General features: G+C 43.3%; 1 protein-coding gene across 1 annotated transcript in view; it reads right to left on the bottom strand.

Moving 5' to 3' along the window:
* Nucleotides 1-4788: 4788 nt before the first annotated feature.
* Nucleotides 4789-20388, bottom strand: part of onecut2 (one cut homeobox 2) — a gene marked incomplete at both ends in the record, with an annotated part of 32687 nt that continues 17087 nt past the window's right edge. Inside the window, one exon of the mRNA XM_083793186.1 lies at nucleotides 4789-5081. Coding sequence (XP_083649312.1) covers nucleotides 4789-5081 — 293 coding nt within the window. The remainder of the gene's footprint in view (nucleotides 5082-20388) is intronic.

Genomic DNA, 20388 nt, shown 5'->3' with positions numbered 1-20388 from the left:
AGCTAAATGGGACAGTTGGGATGTCCTGTTATGTTACATTGCTTTCTCTGTGGTCACGCTCTCTCAGGGCCATGGCAGGTCGCCTAGAATAGATTCAGAATGATGGAAAATGTACCGTATAGTGTCTTGACATAGTGATAGAATTGAATTGAATGACTGTATTATCTGATAATAGCAGAAGTACAAGGTCGCCACGACGCAGGTGCATGACCGTGTCTGTGAACCCAGAGTGGTCTAAATTCTAGATTATAGAACCAATCTGGGTTCTAAAATGAAGTTTCTACATCTAGGTGCTACTTTTGCATGTTTGGGTGCAGCTGACACACATACAGGAGAAGTCAGTATCCTCTTCTCACCCTGAATCGATCCTGATGGGGATTTTACAAACAATTCCGCTTCTCGGGTAGAGCTACAGTGCCACTGAGGTGCATTGAGCTCATCAAAAATGCCACGCTGAGAGGGTTAACACGTTTTGAAAGATCAGACACTGTATACACAGCAAGATGTCTGGTTTGGGTTTCTCAAATAATTTGTTTTTGTTAACTTATACATTTCCTCACGCAACTTGATTTGTACAATGGTGATCTGTTCTATACAATGCCTCGCTTATGAAGACTTTCCAAAAACGAATGTTGTGCTTTCAGAAAAACAATTGCAGCCAATTATTGCGATAGGACATCAAAAGTCAATATTTTGGGGTGAGAATTGAGTATACATCATAACGTGACATTGTACTGTATATGTACTGAGAGAGAGAGAGAGAGAGAGAGTGTACAGTATGTATGTGGGGGGAGGCTCTGCTACTGCATTTACGGTGTATCTTTGGTTTGTTAGCTGATGAGGTCGTCGTTGTTCTTTTACCATTTTGACGTTGAAAAACTGCATAGGCACACGTTAAAGACACTCCTCAACCGTGAGAGACACGTTATGTTCTGCCTCGTGGGGTTTTTGGAGGGAAGAAAATGGTCAACGTTTGAAGCAGTAACTTCCTTCCTTCATTCCTTGCTCACTTACTTTCCCCCCATCCTTCCCCCTCCCCCCCCCCCCTTTAACCCTTTCTGTCCCCAGCCTGCTTCCTCATAAAAAAACAGCCTGATGCGACATCAAGCAAAACAAAGCTACTGAACTGATGTCCTCTTGTCATCTATTTCCTTCATTTCTTCTTTCCCCTGTTCCTCCTCCTCCATCATTCTCAATGTCATCACCACCAATCTTTTCCCCCCCCCGTAATAATTTTCCCATCTTTCAGAGTTCTTTCATTCTTTCTTTCTTTTCTTTTTTTTCTCCTTTTGTTAGAACAGTTAGGTGCAGAAAAAGTTTTTCTTTGGTTTCGATTTGTCAATAAATAGAAAAAGTCTCAAGTGTCCATTGTTGTTATCGTTCTTAGAGCCTTTGGCTTGCGTCTGAACCAGGCCAAGGCCTGGGGTTTCCCTAAAGCAGGAGCAGGGGCTGCTGACCGACGTCTTTCCTTTGGTTTTTTGGTTAATTTTTTTTGGTTCAATAGCTGACGGAGGTGATTTATGGGATGATTGTGGATTTGAAAAGGTGGATAGTTGGGTGGGTGGGCTCCATGGAGGGGTGTGTGTTTAAATCATATGTGATGCTGATAGCATGACTATGCTTGTTAAGAGGGTCCTGATGGGAGAGTGTGAGGTATCGGGGCTAGGCAGGGTGTATTGGAGAGACAGACAGACTGACAGACAGACAGACACAGAAAACTTGCATTATTATTACATCTTTGCCTGACTGATCGTCTGTGTGTCTGTCCATCTGCCCCATCCACATCATTTCTCCTACACTGCAAAAAAAAAGAAAAAAAAGAAAAGAAAAACCCCGATTAAGCAGATTAAGACCCTTTTTCCAAGCCTGAATACAAGCTTAGAAATCTTCCCGTACATAAGTACAGTAAATGTACTTGTTTGCAGTGTAGGAGCTCATCTCCCAGCCTCTTGTGGTGACCCCTGGTAGGAGTGAAGCTGCCACAGGCATCGTCTTTAGATTGTCCTCAACTATAACAAAGGCCCTGATCAGCCTGGACAGCTCCGACCTCCTCCACCACCCGTCCCGCAACCCCGGACCCCTCACACCCACACCCGCTCCGCAATTCCACACCCAGCTGGAATAATCAGCAGGTAATGCTGTCACCAATACAGACTAATGCTGTCGTTGGTATAGAGCAAGTGATTCTCATCAAGGACCCCCACTTTGATATTCAATAGGCCATGGACCCCCATTACGTAGGATGTGTGTCTCCGGGACCCCAGTCTAAACAGAAGGCGAGGATCCTTTGGAGTTAATTTAACTCTCGGCGTGTGCAAATGGAACAGGTCCATTCTTTTGGTTCCATTTGTACATTCTCTGAGTTACAGACCTTCAAGTGTCCATTTGGTTGCTATAGTTATCAATGATTTAGCCCATGTTACCACCGGTATAGAGGGAAAACAAAACTCTCTGGGTGTCTGGTGAATGGAGGTCAGGTCAGGGCTAGCGTGTGTAGTAGGAGGTATTTTTAGGTTTATGTTGGCGCTGCACTGGAAATAAATATCTGGTTTTGTGGCAAATTGTGTTCACAGGGTACCTTATTTTTTAGATGACAGCATTCTCAGAGATACTGGGTGTGTTTTGTGTGTTTTTGTAACTGCCTCTTCTAATTTGAGACCTGAAAGAGAGATATGATTGATTATTGAGCTCTCTGGAATGTGACACATTCAACAAAACCAGTTTTTGTTCCAATTGAGATAAAGAGAAACGCAGATGATCTTAATGCTAGGATGCGGTCTATGAGTAAAACGATAGGCAACACTGGAGATCAGCTTTGGTTTAGTCAGAGGGAAGTCTGAAATGTCTAGGAAGTCTGGGAAATGACTTTCCGTGTGTGTGTGTGTGTGTGTGTGTGTGTGTGTGTGTGTGTGTGTGTGTGTGTGTGTGTGTGTGTGTGTGTGTGTGTGTGTGTGTGTGTGTGTGTATGCGTGTGCTGTGTGTGAGCTTTTGTTTTCAAGAAGCTGTGTATTTGTATTGGTCACTGTCCTTTGCTCTGTACATAAAAATAATTTGAAATTGAGTGTACTCGTGAGTGTGTGTGTGTGTGTTTGTTTGCATGCACACACACGTGCAGTAAAAGTGTGCCAGTGAGCAAGTGTGCGCAAGTGTGTGCACATGCATGCATGCTACTACTACTAAGGACAGACGCTGGACAAGTGTGTATAAGTGTGTTCTTCAACCGCTGTTTAGAAAAAATGGCATCCTGAGTTTTCTAAGATGTGAAGACCACTTGGCTTTTTGCTGGAAAGCCCCGGTTCTATTGCAAAGAAAATGTGCTTCAAGATTGTGCTCACATACATTTATATATACACGTATATATTTATATCTATAGATATATATAACAATTCATCGCTAACGGCTAAATACACTGAGAAAGCTTTTAGTTCTGGCCTCAAACTACAAAGACAGATGTGTAAGTTGGTGTATATTGGATCCAGGAGCGTGTGCATGTGATGTGCGTGTGCGCGCGTGTGTGTGTGTGTGTGTGTGTGTGTGTGTGTGTTTGTGCTTGCATATTTGCCATCCCCAAAGTCTAACAATGTCTGGCTCATAACCTCGCTGTCCCCTGTGAAGCTCAGTCTTAATTATGTTCTTAATTATGTTCAATGTTGGAACCCCGGAAATAATTCTGGCCCGGAGTGGAGATTGCATGTGGAAATTACACACCTGTTGCTTCAAATATACGTACTTGTCCTAATTAGTACTGGTATCAAGAATGACCCAATCTTTTTCTCTCCACTGCATTCTATTTCTTCAATGAGGTGGCTTTTTGTAGCTTTTGTCATGCCTGGACAAGACTTGAGTAAGTCTGATTCAAATAAAGTCCTATAAAAACTGATGGATAGCTGGCAGGCTTGACATAATTAACTTCCTCTCCACGGCGCCCACAGTGTTCTTAACACGTGGAATTCAACATAGGATGATTTTCATAATTTGGTTGTGCAATCTCCCAAGCCCTCTTTGTGTGGGCCAGTCAACACGGCTGCACCACTGTAACTGGGAAATTATTATTTTATGAATGAAATATCTTGATTCAGGTTCTTGAACATTCTGCTGTCGTAAAGCTTTCATTGGTTGGTTAATTATTATTATTTTTGTTCGTTTTTTTGTCATTCAGCTTATATATTGCATAATAGAAAATATACATATTCTCATAGTCTTTGGTATTTGGGCTAGTGTTATCCTACTGAGAAGAAATAAAGCATTGTGTATAGCTTTGGAATAGATTTGAATGACTGGATTTTACGAGAGGAAACCGGGCGTGAATTCTTAGTGATTGAGGCTATGGGGTTTCAGAGAGGTTTGCTTGTATAAGATTGTTTACACCCTCTACTTTCACTGGGTTGGAATGGATGGATTTTTGAAAACAATGGTGATTTTTGCAATAGACATGTTTGCGCGCAGTGAGCAGCCCCTCTCTGTTTATCATCCTAAAAAACAAAAGCAACAAAAAATTAAACAAAACAACATTTTGGTTTTTCTCACTCCGACAGTCATGGATCCATCCCATACCTGGGTGCGCCACGAGCCGAATGTCCACCAAACCTTCCCCAAATTCACCAATCTCCCACAACTTCTCTCTGCTGTCGACCCCGGCTCCCATTCCTTTCCTGATCTCCCACAGTTGCCCCACCCCCCGTTTCTATCTTCATTCCACCCTCCCCCTTTCCCTTCCTGCCCACCCATCCGACACCGCATCTCCTGAAAAAAAAAGAAGAGAAAATTCCCTTGCTTGCTATTCATCTATCATGCTTTGGTACAAGTGCTGGAGGCCGAGGACTGGCCTCCGGGACTGCAGCCCTCGTCCATCCATTTGTCCAGGCTCCGGCGCCGGGCATTCATGAAGAAGTTGCTGACGGTGGTGAGCTCCAGGCCCAGCTGCTGGGAGATGGTCATCTGCATCTCCTTGGACGGCCGCTTGTTCTCCTTGAAGATGGCCAGTAGGGTGCGCCGCTGCAGGTCGGTGAAGACCAGCCGCGACTTCTTTGGTGTGCTGCCTCCTCGCTCCCTGCTCGGGTCCTGCTCCTTCCGTTTGCACGCTGCAGCGATGTCAGAGGGCGCCGCACGGAGTGGGGAGAAAGAAGGAAGGAAGGGAGAGGAGAGAAGGGGAAGGGAGGAACAGAGAGACACAGAAATCTCTTAATATTTTATTATTTTGACAACATTATCAACACATTTGTAACGGAAGGAAAAACTCCAATGTGATGTGAAGGCACTGATTGAAGGCTGAAGTTATGACGAAATACGATATGATGAAATGTATCTCCTCATCTGTCCCTACTGTCTGTCTCTCCCACACTGTCAGTCTTTCAGCCTTTCCTACTGTCTGTATGTCTCCTACACTGTCACTGACAGCACCATTATTAATATCAATACAAGTTCAGATTATTAATGACAAAATAAAATCGTAGTAAAAGGCATAACAAAGACGGCAAAGATAATCTATTGTTCTGTCTTTCAGAAGCTCTTTCTATATTACAGAGAAGTCTGTAAAAAGCAGAACAGCTTATGCTTCACAGTGCTTTTATTATTTTAAAACACCGACATAAACACGACGTTTCGGCCCATGACTGGTCAACTGATGTTTATATATTATGTTGGTGTTTTAAAATAATGAATTAATTGTTTTTAAACTAGGTGACAAAGTGACCCTTTTGTCCTTTCCATTTTGTACACTGAGGATTTAAAATACTGTGCCCATGGTTCCATTTTGATGATAACATAATTAACTCATATTAGCTGGGGACCCCGTGGAACCTCCCCCTAGGACCCCTGGATGTCCCCGGACCCCACTTTGAGAACCACTGCTTTACACCACTGTGTTTATGAGCAGCATCTGTAACAAGACGATGGGGCAAATAAACAAGTGCTCTTTTGATGGAGCCTGCTGCTGCTGTTATGTCTCAGTCAGTCAACGCGCCGGGCAGCGAGTCTGTGCTGCGTTTGATTTGATTACCGCCCTGAATTAAGTATGCACAACTCAGACCCCGCCCGATCGATGGGAATCAGGTTAAGAACTCAATCGAGTACAAACTATTATGTAAGAGGAAACTATCCCGGAGCCCCCGCCGTAAACACACACGCACGCACGCACGCACGCGCGCGCGCGCGCACACACACACACACACACACACACACACACACACACACACACACACACACACACACACACACACACACACACACACACACACACACACACACACAGCTTTTAGTGCCATCGACGTATCTCTTCTCCTCTCAGCTTCTTATCGAAGCATTTAAGTGACACAGAAGACAGATAGGATGGAAGACTAAAGATAATTTAATTAGCATTTCTCTACATCATATAGCCTTTATACTACACACAGTGTGGAACATATTCTGCTAATTCTATACATCTAACCAAACAAAATCTCCCTATAGGAGAAATAGGATTTGATATGAGGGATAGGCTAATACTTTACCCCACAATGCAGACACCAGTATCATATCTGCTCATATCCGTAGATGATCAGCAGGGTCATAAAAGCGAGGTGTCATTTGTAGTATATCCCTGTACAGTATGTACTATCCTATCTTCAACAAGCAATAATATCAACAACACAAATTATTTATTGAATTATATGTAGTCACCCCACTCTCCGTAAAATAAGGTTATGGATATCTTGTGTTGAAAATACATCTTTTGTCAAGCATCAAGGGTTGTGCAATGAAGTACAAGCCAATATATAAGTATCAACCTTTATAAGAATTTAGAGAGAGGTGGATTTAAGATTTGTTCTTGCTCTCTGATCAGTTGCAGTGTATTGGTAATGCCGTTCTAATGTATGCATCACATTTCGCTACTGTACATGCACTGACAAATTTACAAATGACTCTTTCCCTTCCACACCCATGGGCAGTCTAGCTGCAGTTACATCTTGTTGCCAAATGGGGGCACAGTTGTCCTCCGAATGCATAATAGAGGCTGTCAAAACACTTCTCTGAAAGAGAATTGGGTCCATTTGCTCACATTTGTACACTCTCAGAGTTACAAATGTATACTATGTGAGCCTGGTTTTATAGACTAATGTGTCTGCACTGTGGACCCCTGTGTTTACCATACTGTAAACAGCAGGTCAGATATGATTTCATCAATGACATGACAGCAAATCATTCACAGTAACTCAAAGGTCTCATTTCAACACGGCAAGAACCCGGCCAGGTGGAGATAATATCGGCCATACAATGATGACAATATTAACACAACTGGTCCTAGTAGTAATAATTAAAAAAATATTAATAATATTCAAAAATGATGATGCCCTTACGGGTTCATTTGGTTACATTTGTATATTCTCAGGAACGTCTAAGACATAGCCTATAGGAGACTGTGGCGATATATATGGACAAAATCAAACATAACAATATTCTTGACCAAATACTTAAAATGTTTTACAATTATTTAAATTAAAAATAAAGCTTATGTGAACCAGGAACTAGGACAAGACAACAGGTATGCCATATCACAATCACAATATATAATATCCAAATAGTGTGTCATTATTGTCATATCACAATATGATTAGGATATAATGCTCAGTCTTGGTGTACTAGTGGTGGAAAAGGTACTCACAATTTACAAGTAAAAGTCTCAATACTACAATATATAAATTACTCTAACAAGTAAAAGTCTGGAATTAAAAATGTACTTGAGTAAAAGTACCAATACCAAAGTATTGATATCAAAATGAAAATAGCTCACAATGCTCACAATTGTGAGCTTGTAGATCGGATAATTTCAAATGGCCGAAAATCTACAAAGTAACAAGTAGCACAAGTTTTCAAATAAATGTAGTGGAGTAAATGTACTGTACTCCACTAAATGATCCTTTTGGCATAACCATAACCACATATTGTACTGTCGACAAACTTGTTAATGAAGAAATCAATCAATGGAAATCAAATCCTATATATATACGGTAGTCTACTTTGTCGACCGGGGTCCGGTCCTTTCCCCCATCGACTGCAAATCATGTTTAGAGGGGGACGTTTTTATGTCTGTGTCCCTGTTATGCCCATATATGGAGTTAGTTGTCAGGCATGCCCAAATAGTCTATGCAGATGTCAGAACATCATTGTGATGTCAGAACAGGCCTGGCTAATACAGTAAGCCAGACCACAGCTCCATACAGTATATGGAGATGTAGCCATGATGATGTGATCAGTCCAGAACCTTGGCAGAGGCTTTTGTGCTGGTTCTAGACAACTGGCTATCCGACGGACTCGACCCCAGGCACTGTGATCCCTGTGGTGGTGTGGAACACGTGTGTAAAATTACAGATGTATGTCATACATACATTACACACATACAGAGACTTGGTGCATTTATAGATAGACAGATGCGTCAACGGGGGAGCCATATTGGTTATGGGAAACCCTGCCTCGTCCTAATGCCTATGGAAGCAGAGGTCTCTCCGCAATTGAAATCATCGCAAGTCGCTGACTTCTCGACCGGTGTGTACAAGCAGTTTGGTTTGTTTGAAACGTTGGACATGTGGTTATGTATTTATACAGGATTTACAGAAAAGTGTTTCACTCTCAGGCATCTATATTGGACTCATTTTCCTTGCAGTGGAGTTATTATGGCAAGCTGCCCTGCGGAACATGTTGACGTGTGGCCCAGTGGCCAATGAGCCGTATACCTATTTATGTCTATGGGGGTTCATGTGGTTAAATTTGTCTGAACTATTGACCTAAATTACTTGCAGAAATACCAATTCTCTCGCACTATTTCTCTCTCTCCCTCTCTCTCCCTCTCTCTCTCTCTCAATATTGCTTACTGTGGCCAAAAGATCGAGGTACAGCAATTTACTTCAAATGAGAAAAAGGTGCAGACACATCTACGTGTAAAAGGGCAAAATCAAGATCACCCAAGCAGACACTCAGCACACACACACACACACACACACACACACACACACACACACACACACACACACACACACACACACACACACACACACACACACACACACACACACACACACACACACACAGAGCTTGTGTGTGTGTGTGTACAGTGTAAGGATCCCAAACACAATGATATTACTCTTAGGGGGTTTACGGCGTTCAGGAGAAGATGGTGGGAAAGCTAAAGCTCAATCAATTTCATCAATACGACAGGTTGGTCCCCCTGCCTTCCATCACACTGCAAAATCCTGAGTTTTACCCCAGGAGTGTTGAAATGGATCCTCCGTCTCTTTTGTGCCTGATTCGATGTATATTGCAATTCTGCGATTCGATATTATGATTTAAAAAACCATACCATTTGTGTCAATCCCTCCCTATTCCCCTCTCTTTTTCTTATACCCCCTAAATATCCGGCCTACAAGCCCACAGTACGGAGCAATGTGACACACTGTGAGCAATAATGATAATAATGACAATAGACATTACAGGGTGCGTTAGAGGGTGTAAAACTAAAAGCCAACCCAAAACAGCAGCATGATTATAATAACCATAAAAGATAAAACTATAAAATAACTAGGATCAATGCATAAAATAACATAATGATAAGAAACCTCTTATCTCCATTTCTTTACTTTTTTGGTTTTTCCTAACTTCCTACTTGACCACACGACCACGTGACGGCGTCACACAAAACAAAGTATAGCAGATGTACAAGCTTGAAACCGTTTTGAACATAATGAGGTTTCCACCTGACAGAGACGATAAAACACATCTGCCGACACCAGCTGGCGACTGGTGTCGCCCATGTGGAGCACCACCATATCCCCGTGCCAGGCTCTAAGCTAGTGGTTCTCAACCAGGTCCTTGAGGGGGTTCCAGGTGGTCCCCAGCTAAATGATGGAGAGTTGGTAACCAAATGCACCAAATGCATCTTTAAACTCTTTGAGAGCGTAAAATGAAACCAAATGGGCCCTCTCAATAAGTCTACACAATTAGAGAATGTAGAAGAATTTTTATTTTGAACATTTGCCTGTCATCTCTCAATCAATACAACATGGAATTGTGGACAAACTCTTATCCAACAACAACAAAATATTCTAAGTCTTGGGTCTGAGAGGCCAAATTTCATCAAATGGTGGTCTGTGGCTCAAATGCAGAATAAATAATATGAAAAGGGTTGAAAACCACTGCTCTAGGCCCTGGAGCTCCCACAGAACACATGTGTTGCAAGAGTTGCCACGTACACCACCCGACAGTTGATATTCATGTCCCCTAAATTGATGTGTATTTTGGCGACGGACACCCATCTGAAAGGACTCCATGTTGTATACATACATACTAGAGACCTGCGGTTGCCGAGGGTAACCGCAGTTGCAGATGGGTGAATAAAATATATTATTAGTTAATATTGGATAAACCGCGGGTGAAATAATGCAGGAAATAAATACATTTCATCTATCTATACTATAGGCTTATTATAGCTTTTAAAACACACAAAATATCGGCGTACAGTATAGAATCCCATGTGCTTCCCTGTGCTGCGGTTAATATAAATAGGATGATATAATTCATGCGGTTGGATAACGGGGGGATAATGAATTTGCAGTTGCGGGTGGCAAAAAACTCCATCTAACCTTCTGCACCTTATGTCTAACTTATGTACAGTACAGTAGGTACATGCTGTATATCTGCTGGTTTATGCCATTTATATAGACTTTGATGTATCCCCAAACTTCTTGTTTATCCCCCAAATGACTGGCTATCACAGGTGCGTAGCAATTTGTAGCATTTGTAGAAATATCTTTTGGTATTGTTGGTGGAATACAGCCGTGCCACAGTCCTCTCTCAAACCTTTTCCAAGAGCAGGTATTCCCCCGCCCCTAAAAAACAAAAACAAAAGAGAAAAAAAAGAACACTAGACAAAATAACGCTTTCACCAAAACACTTTTCTCCATTGCCTCTTTATCTCTGCCTGTGACTCCAAGGTTACTGAACAATGACTGGGGAGGGAGGGAGGGAGAGAGGGAGAGAGGGAGAGAGAGAGAGGGGGAGATAGGGAGAGAGGGAGAGAGAGAGAGAGGGAGAGAGAGAGAGAGAGGGAGGGGGGGGGGGGGAGAGAGAGAGAGAGAGAGAGAGAGAGAGAGAGAGAGAGAGAGAGAGAGAGAGAGAGAGAGAGAGAGTCACAGTCACATAAACCCATATAAGCTGTGATCATCAGTGTTGCCATGTCCGCTTATTATAAGCGACTTTGGGCTTGTTTTTTTGTAGCCTAGTTTCTAATGTGTAGCTTTGCTTATTTGGGCTTGCTTCCTGATGTTTAAAGCAGTGGTTCTCAAACATTTTAATATGTATTTGTTCCTAACCCCCATTTGAAACAAGTGTGTGCCCTGGCAGGGAGCCCTGTAGCAGAGTTGTATTATTCAAGAATATTCCACATTTTATTTCACGACGTACAGTATATAGGTTTGTTTGAAGTGCTCATGTGGTTTATAGTCGCTTCTTTTTGGGCTCGTTTTCATAGACATGGTTGCTTGTTTCTCATGTGACATCCACATGAGAGGCAACTCTCCGGGAACACACACTTCCCTGGTGTCTAGCGGGAGGACAATGCTGCCTCCCACAGTCAGACAGGCTTTTGTCAAAGGACACTTAAAGACATGGGCTTAAAAGCGCTAACCGCACTGGGGCTGGAGAGAGCCATGAACTGGAAACACTTCTCTGTGCGTGGGTGCGTGCGTGCGCGCATGAGCGTGTGTGTTTCTAAGCATCTGAATCAATGTACATTTGCACATTATCAGTTAAACTGGATACATTCTGTATCTGTCTGTTTATCTGTTTATCTGTCTCTCTCTCAATTTTAATGAGCTTTGATGGCATTGACATACTGTACATGAATACATATTTCTCTCTCTCTGTCTCTCCCGCCCTTTTGTCTACGTGTTTGTGTGTCTGTGTGCGTGCGTGCAATGCGTGCATGCATGTGCGTGTGTGTGTGTGTCTCTCTCTCATTCCTTCATGCACCCATCATTCATTCTTACATTTTCCCTGTTCTCGTGTACCTCACCATGAAGCATGCCCAACTTCCCATGCATGCTAATATGATTACTCCGCACCATTCGACTAGCATGCTGATAGGATGGGAAGGGAAACGGTTATAATCTACTTTTTATTTATTTAGAGTGGCCTCTCCGACCTATTTACATACTTCGAGTGAATTATTCTTGCCCCCTTTTTTCCCTCCCAATTTACTTGTTACCAATTAATTCTGTCACCTTTTCTGCGTTGCCACTACTGTTGTACAGTATGGGGCGATAATCGTTATTATCGTTTATCGTGATATTAAACATTGTCATACACTATGAATTGGCTTTTGTTGAGCTGCAAATTCGGTACCACTAAATACTGTAAAGTATATGTAAATTTGGTACTGTAGGCTACTTTACTCACAAATCGATTGCCGAACATTCCCCACTGGGGATTCAATTGGTAAACAAAAGTGCCATTTTAAGTTTTAAGCATATTCTGTCTCTACATTGCAGTATTGATACTTTTACTTAAAGGTATATTCAGTGATTTCACTTAATTCAAATATCACTTATTTTTTCTTATTTTTTGGATAATCCTCCCTACTATAAAGTGTGCTGACCATATAAGGAGTTCCTCTCTGTCCCCAGTGAGCACCTGGGGTAAAAGAAAACTCTAGTTTCGGTTTGGACTTTGGGTGGCAAAGCCTTCATCCAATCAGGATGAGAGGGGCCTTCCTCCAATCATGATCGAGTGGGGCGGGCCTTGGTGCACGTGCTGTTGGTCTGTTGTACTTCCCCCACTGTAGAGCGTGTGCATGTGCACATCTTGTTACCGGGGCGGACCGGGTTTTTTTCTCCAAATCACCCAAATCACTGAATGCTCCTTTAAGTACACGTTTTCCACCACAGCCTTGCGCCACCCGATGTTCAGAAACATCAACATAATCAATCAATTCCTTATGTTGTGGTTTGCAGAAACACTGCCAATGTTCTTGCTAGTAACTACAGGCTTTCTCTCTCTCTGTCTCTCTCTCTCTCCTTGTCTCTGTCAACCCCCCCAAAAAAACTAAATAAACATCTCTCTATCTGTTCCCTTTCACGTGCCATCACTGACTCTTACAGTAATGCTTGGTTGGTATCCATTGCACAGAGTGGAGCCCTGGTACTAATGATAGCTTCAATGTACATCTCTGCGGTCGTTGTGTGGCGCCAGCTGCCCTAAAGATGATTTTAAGGTATTTATTGTTTTATTATACAGTAGAGAGGAGAGAGGGCGACAGACAGACAGACAGACAGGCAGGCAGGCAGGCAGGCAGGCAGGCAGGCAAACAGGCAGAGAGCAGAGAAACGGGTAGAGAGGGAGAGCGATACCCTCAGACAGGTAGTAGTTGACCGGGGTCCCCCAGGGGTCTAAACTGCGACCCCGTTTTCCGCCCTGAGGTGGGAGGGGCCAGATGGAGTGCCGTGGCTTGCAACGTTCGCCACGGCAACTCGCTCGCTTTAGTTCGCTCGGTGGCGTCTCTCGTGGGTCAAGTTCGCTTGAGACGCCGATCTACAATCGAATGTTTGAAAATGTTGCGCCAAAATGTTCACTTATTACAGCATGCTCAGAATAGATTAAATAAATATCTGTATTAAACCATTAATTAAAATAGCATGTGTCATTTTTTATTCCACAGTAGGTATAGTAGTAGTAGTAGTAGTTGTACTGTTGACTATCACAGGTCCATTTGGTTGTACACTCTCACTAAGGATTTTTCATGAGAGTATAAGTAGCAGTCAGCAGTTGATGGCCGCAGCAACAGAATGCTGTGTAGTACAGAGTAGCTCTTTATAGCAGGCAGCCCAGACTGACTAAAACACTTGATGCAAAACATCTCAGCACTTACACGCACTTACACGCACGCACGCACGCACGCACGCACCCGAGCACGCACTCATGCAACCGCGCGTGCAAGCACGCACGCACCCGCGCGTGCAAGCACGCACGCACGCACCCGCACGCACGCGCACAGTCACACACACAGATACTGGAGTGCTGCTGACTCTGATGTGAGTGCTGATAGCTAAGTGCTAGGTGTCTGTGTGTGTGTGTGTGTGTGTGTGTGTGTGTGTGTGTGTGTGTGTGTGTGTGTGTGTGTGTGTGTGTGTGTGTGTGTGTGCATGTAGACGTGCTTAATGCGCCACCAATGCTTCCTTCCTCATTTGTGTTGATCACCGGAAATAGAGAGAAACGCCTTTATCTCACACACACACACACACACACACACACACACACACACACACACACACACACACACACACACACACACACTCACACTCACTCACTCACTCACACTCACTCACTCACTCACTCACTCACTCACTCACACACACACACACACACACACACACACACACTCACTCACTCACTCTCACTCACTCACTCACTCACTCACTCACTCACTCACTCACTCACTCACTCACACACACACACACACACACACACACACACACACACACACACACACACACACACACACACACACACTCTCTCTCTCTCTCTCTCTCTCTCTCTCTCTCTCTCTCTCTCTCTCTCTCTCACTCACTCACTCACTCACACACACACACACACACACACACACACACACACACACACACACACACACACACACACACACACACTCACTCACTCACTCACACACACACACACACACACACACACACACACACACACACACACACTCACACTCACACTCACACTCACACTCACAGACAGACCGACCAAAAACAGTATTGTTTTTGCTCACAACATTTGAGCAACAACATATTAGCAATAATATTGCATATTATATTGGACCCTTAATGAGTGAAGTGAGGTGCAAGAGTGTGTGTGCGTGCGTGTGAGCGCGCATGTAATAATCATAATAATAACAATACATTTTATTTATAATGCGCCTTTCAGTGCACTCAAGGTCACCGTACAACAAGTTAAAAACAGTTGAAACAAAACACAGTTTAAAATCAAAAGCAAACAATAATGTACAGCTTGCAGCAGGAAACACAGATCATCCATAAGCCTGCCTAAACAGGTGGGTGATGTGTGAGTGGTCGTCCAGAGAGAGAGAGAGAGAGGCTATCAGTGCATATCTGGATGTCCATACAGTCTGTGGTGACATCAGCGTGCAAAGGTCCACCAACGCACGCACACTCATGCACGCACGCGCACGCACGCACGCACTCACGCAACAGATACACATTCACTTGTTTACCAGGAAGATGGATGGACCAGTCACAGTCTCTGTAGACTCAGTGATGTCATGCAAGGGGAAATGGCCTCAGAGGAGGTCAGTGTCATTCCACCATGGCCGATTCATATATGTTGGTTTCGCACGTCCAAAATAGCCGATCTACAAGAAGCTCAAAATGTGTCGCATCGTCGTACGGAGAAATATTCTTAGTCTTTCTCTTTTTTTTCTCTCATGATCTCTCCCTACTTTTCTGCTTCTCTCCACTTCCTTCTTCCTCTGTCAATTCATAACAGCAGCAATTTGTCAAAATGTACACAATCTAAATCTCTCTCTCTCTCTTTCTCTCTCTCACACACACACACACACACACACACACACACACACACACACACACACACACACACACACACTCTGACCTCTTTTTTTCCCGAATTAAATTGAAATAGATTTCTTTTCAGCTAGGGAGGGAGGGGAGTGTAAGGGCTCATATGGAACATATACCCTGAAACCCTGCAGGGACATTCTAAGGGCCGATTCATACTCCTATTTTAGAGCCGAATAAAAGTTGGTTTGGCTCTGTAGAGCCTACAATGTGACGTCATCTGAGGTTCGGGGGGGGCGGCGGGTACCGTCCTAAAGTTGGCTCTTCGGTGCTACTGAAAATTTCTGACGAGCCGAAATCATTTCGGCTCTACAGTGCCGAAATTGCTGTAAAATAGGAGTATGAATCGGCCCTAACCCAGAGAAGACTCCCCTCACCGCCTGTCCCTCCTACTGTCTCCTTCTCAGCTTTCCTATAGTGTCTGTCTCTCCTACACTTTGTCCTCAGCTTTATTACCGTCTCTCCTAAACTGTCTCATTCTCAGCTTTCGTCTGTCTCTCCTGCACTGTTTCCTTCTAAGCTCTAGGCCTCTTTTTTTTTTTTACTATTTTGAAAAACATTTTTTAATACAGTAGTTAAAATAGTCAATCTACATCGGCACGTTGTGAGCTTGTAGATTGGCTAGTTGAACTATTCAAAAATGTTTTTCAAAATAGTAAAAATAGGCAAAGTAGTTGGAGAAGAATAGAGCCCTTAGGGCTCCATTTTCGTCACCGCTAAACCCCTTATCCCTAAACTTCTTTGCCTTTTTTTTTTACTATTTTGCTAAACATTTTTGAATAGTTAAAATGGCCAGTCTACAAGCTCACAACGTTCAATGTAGATTGGCTAGTTGAACTATTCAAAAATGTTTTTCAAAATAGTAAAAAAAGGCAAAGAAGTTTGGGGATATGGGGTTTAGCAGTGACGAAAATGGAGCCCTTAGTGTCTGTCGTAGTATTAGTAGCAGTAGCATCCCATGTAGGCTTACTCTCAGCAGTATTACTTTGTGCAGTGACTTTTACAGTGGTGCTAGTAGTAGTTGTAGCATCTGTAGAAGTAGTTAGTAGTAGTAATAATATCCTTTTTTGTATAGCACCTATCAAAAGTGCTATTACTCTGTTACTTAGTCTGTCTCTCTGTATGTCTGTCTGTATGTCTGTCTGTCTGTCTGTCTGTCTGTCTGTCTGTCTGTCTGTCTGTCTGTCTGTCTGTCTGTCTGTCTGTCTGTCTGTCTGTCTGTCTGTCTGTCTGTCTGCCTGCCTGTCCTCTCCTCGCTCTAAATATATGTTTTGCATAACTCAGTGTAGATGTTGTTCACAGCTAATTAGCAGCGGCACAGAAATCATTACTATTAGCAGTAGTTGTACCACCAGGGGTAGTAATGGCTTGTACCAGTAGTTTTTAGACCGTACTGTCTAAAGGGGAACAGTCTTTGCCCTTTGTCCTGAACCAGTGTTGACAGTAGTGTAGTCAGAGACATGAGTCATAGACCCACTGTTTGGATATAGACACACACGCGCAAGCATGCACACACGCGCACGCTAATAAGTGATGAGTTAACTATTAGAAAAATGGCTCTCGGTTCGTCCTTATCTCTTGAGTGCGACTCTCTGAAACATCACCAAGCCGAGCCATGCTGTTATACACGCTGCTTAACTGGACACCAGGCAAACAAAACACGACAAGACGAGACCCAGATCAATACGGCATATTGTAATTTGTGATTGATCAAAACGGAGCCTCTGACAACAGAGAGAGAAAGAGGGGTGGGGTAGAGAGGGGGGTGGGGTAGAGAGAGAGAGAGAGAGAGAGAGAGAGAGGGGTGACCCAGCTATATTTGGGCATTGTGACAAGACATTCTGAGACATTCAAACCGCTGTCGCTCTGATTCCATGAAAACAGGCTTGATCGTGTTTCAGGACCACGACTTCTCTGCTTCCTAGCGAAATGTTGCACCCAGTGCCCCATTTACACTCTGCCGCGTGACGGTGTCGCTTTTTGCCCAGAAAAGAACAGATGTTTGAGATAACAAAGTGTATAATTTCAGCTTAAAACCCACTTAAACCCTATACTTCGTTGACCGGAGTCCCCCAGGGGTCTATACCTGGCCCCCTCTTGTTTTAGCTCGAAGCTGAATATGTTTGGCGGAAATAGCCGATCTACGAGCTCACAACTCCTCGCAGTGTGGTGAGTTGTGAGTTTGTAGATTTGTATTTTTGGCAAATGTTTGTCTATAGCGTATATAGAGATTCTCAGTTTCAATTGGTTGACACACACACACACACACACACACACACACACACACACACACACACACACACACACACACACACACACACACACACACACACACAGTTTAAAGAAAAGGCAAAATCACACACGTGTGAACTGAGTGGTGCAATTCCCCCCCCCCCCCTCCCTCTCTCTCTCTCTCTCTCTCACTCTCTCTCATTAGAGACACAGCACTACCCCTCTCACTGTTTCTGGTGCCCCCTACTGCTATTATTAAGTGACATACTCGTGCTCACTTATACATACAAACAGGTACACACACACACACACACACACACACACACACACACACACACACACACACACACACACACACACACACACACACACATTAAGTGTTCATCATGAGTAAAAACCCACAGAGTCATATAAAATGCATTCTAATCCTGAACTTGTGTTATTTGTAAAAGTGACAACTGTTTATGCGTGATTTGACATGATTTGGTGTGGCTGGCAAAATAATAATTTAAAACAAATATTTAATAATTGGCAGTATCTTAAAAGAAAGTGCCTGCAGATAGTTCCAGCCCGTTTCTAGATATTGTCAGGGTCTGCATACCAGATCTCCCTGTCAGCCACTCCCACTCCCCATTCCTACCCTCAGTCATTGTCACACACCTGTTCCCAATCCATCCCCAGCCCAGCAGTGCCATGCCCCTTCACACCTGAGAACATTTCCCCAATCAACCCACCTCCTATAAAGACTGGACTCATTGCAAACACAAACTGTGGGAACATAAACCCTTGTCCGGTGTGCAACATTGCTGTCCCTGAGCTCTACCGTGAAGATTCCTGGTTCCTCGTGTTGCTCTTCCGTTTTGGGACTTTACCTTTTGATGCCTTTTGTAAGGTTTGCCTTTTAGTCTTTCTGTTTGTGGCATTCTGCTTTGAAATGTTTTGCATTTAGCATTCCTGGTTTTTCTGTAAGCAGCCACAGCTAACACTTTGTAAGCTTGACCTCCTGATTTAATAAATCTCTTTATTTGAACTTTCATCTGCATTTGGGTTCAGTCATTCTGCAAACCGTGACAGATATTGCCGTTTGATGTAATCAATCTGCCTGTGATCCTTTTCACCCTTGTTTGTCTGTCATTTCAGACATCATTGTTTTTGTCACCACAATAATCTGTAAACAACTAAACCTGATTTATATTTCATTGTGCGGCAGTGTTGCGCGCCGTCCCCCCCTCTCTCTGTCTCTCATTCTGTCTCTTTTTTTTTCTCGCTGTCTCACTCTCTGTTGTTCTCATGTTGCTGTCTCTCTCTGTCTCTCTGTGTCTGTCTCTCTCTCTCTCTCTCTCTCTCTCTCTCTCTCTCTCTCTCTCTCTCTCTCTCTCTCTCTCTCTCCCTCCATCACAGACTTGGGAACCATCTAGATTAAAGGTTTATTATTTGTACAATTGGATCGCTTCCATCCAATATGAAACCTAATCCAATAAAAGACAGATTGCTCCTAATGAATCCGATTACCTGAAGCCAATCAAATTGAGGATGCCCCTCAAACTGTCTATTACAGATCATACGTACGTCGTGTATCACATCGTAGGAGCATTGTTTATGTTTTTTTAAGGAATGGGGACAAAAGATGAAGCTTAATTTTATGGTGAAGTTGAAGTTATTTCATTTATTGGTTATTTTGGGTGGGGCCATGTTCAATCTGCACGTCTACGTGTCTTTGTGAACATAAATGTTGAAAAACACAGACGCACGCACTGACGCACCCACGCACGCACGCACGCATGCACGCACACACACACACACACACACAGTTAGCATAGGCCTATGGCTTTGTGTTGAAACTGTTGCACTGTCTATTGTAATTATTATTATTATTAAATTTTAAGTTTCTAGACAGTGCAACAACTTACACTGAAAAATCCTGAGTATTTTCTGTTTTAACTAAAGAGCTAAACGGGGAGACCCCGTTACATACAACAGTGTGAAATACTGGCCATTAATTTAGAACACATAAAAAGATTAAGGTTTCTGCCCGACAGCAATGACATGTTCATAAACAACATTATACAGGAACAGCAGCAGTAACAACAGTGTACAGTATCTCATCCACTGACTTTGTTTGTCACAAGAGTAGCATACTGCTGGGAAGACCCTCTCTCTCTCTCTCTCTCTCTCTCTCTCTCTCTCTCTTACTCTCTCTGTCTCTCTTCCTCCCATGTTTATCCTTCTTGGTCTTGCTCTCTGTCTGTCTGTCCCTCCCCCACCCTGTATCTCTCTCCCCTCCCGCCTCCTCTCTTTCTCTACACCCTCCCTCCATCCCTCCCTCTTCTTTAATTCCTATCCTCTCCTCTACTCTATTCTGGGAGGACGTAGGTACACAACGCCAGCTTGTAGATCCGCTCATTTTGTCACAGAGATCTGAACTCGGGTCAGTTCAGAATCAGTCCAGAAAAGAAAACGCGTGTCATTTTACATTGTAGCGATGGCTATTAAGAAATTGCAGACATACAAGCTTGCAGCACGTCACTTCATGCCGCGCTGC

This window comes from Protomyctophum parallelum (genome assembly GCF_964188405.1).
Source record: "Protomyctophum parallelum genome assembly, chromosome: 21".
Lineage (NCBI taxonomy): Eukaryota > Metazoa > Chordata > Actinopteri > Myctophiformes > Myctophidae > Protomyctophum > Protomyctophum parallelum.
The sequence above is the reverse complement of the archived record's forward strand: the minus strand, read 5'-3'. Positions and strand labels throughout refer to the sequence as shown.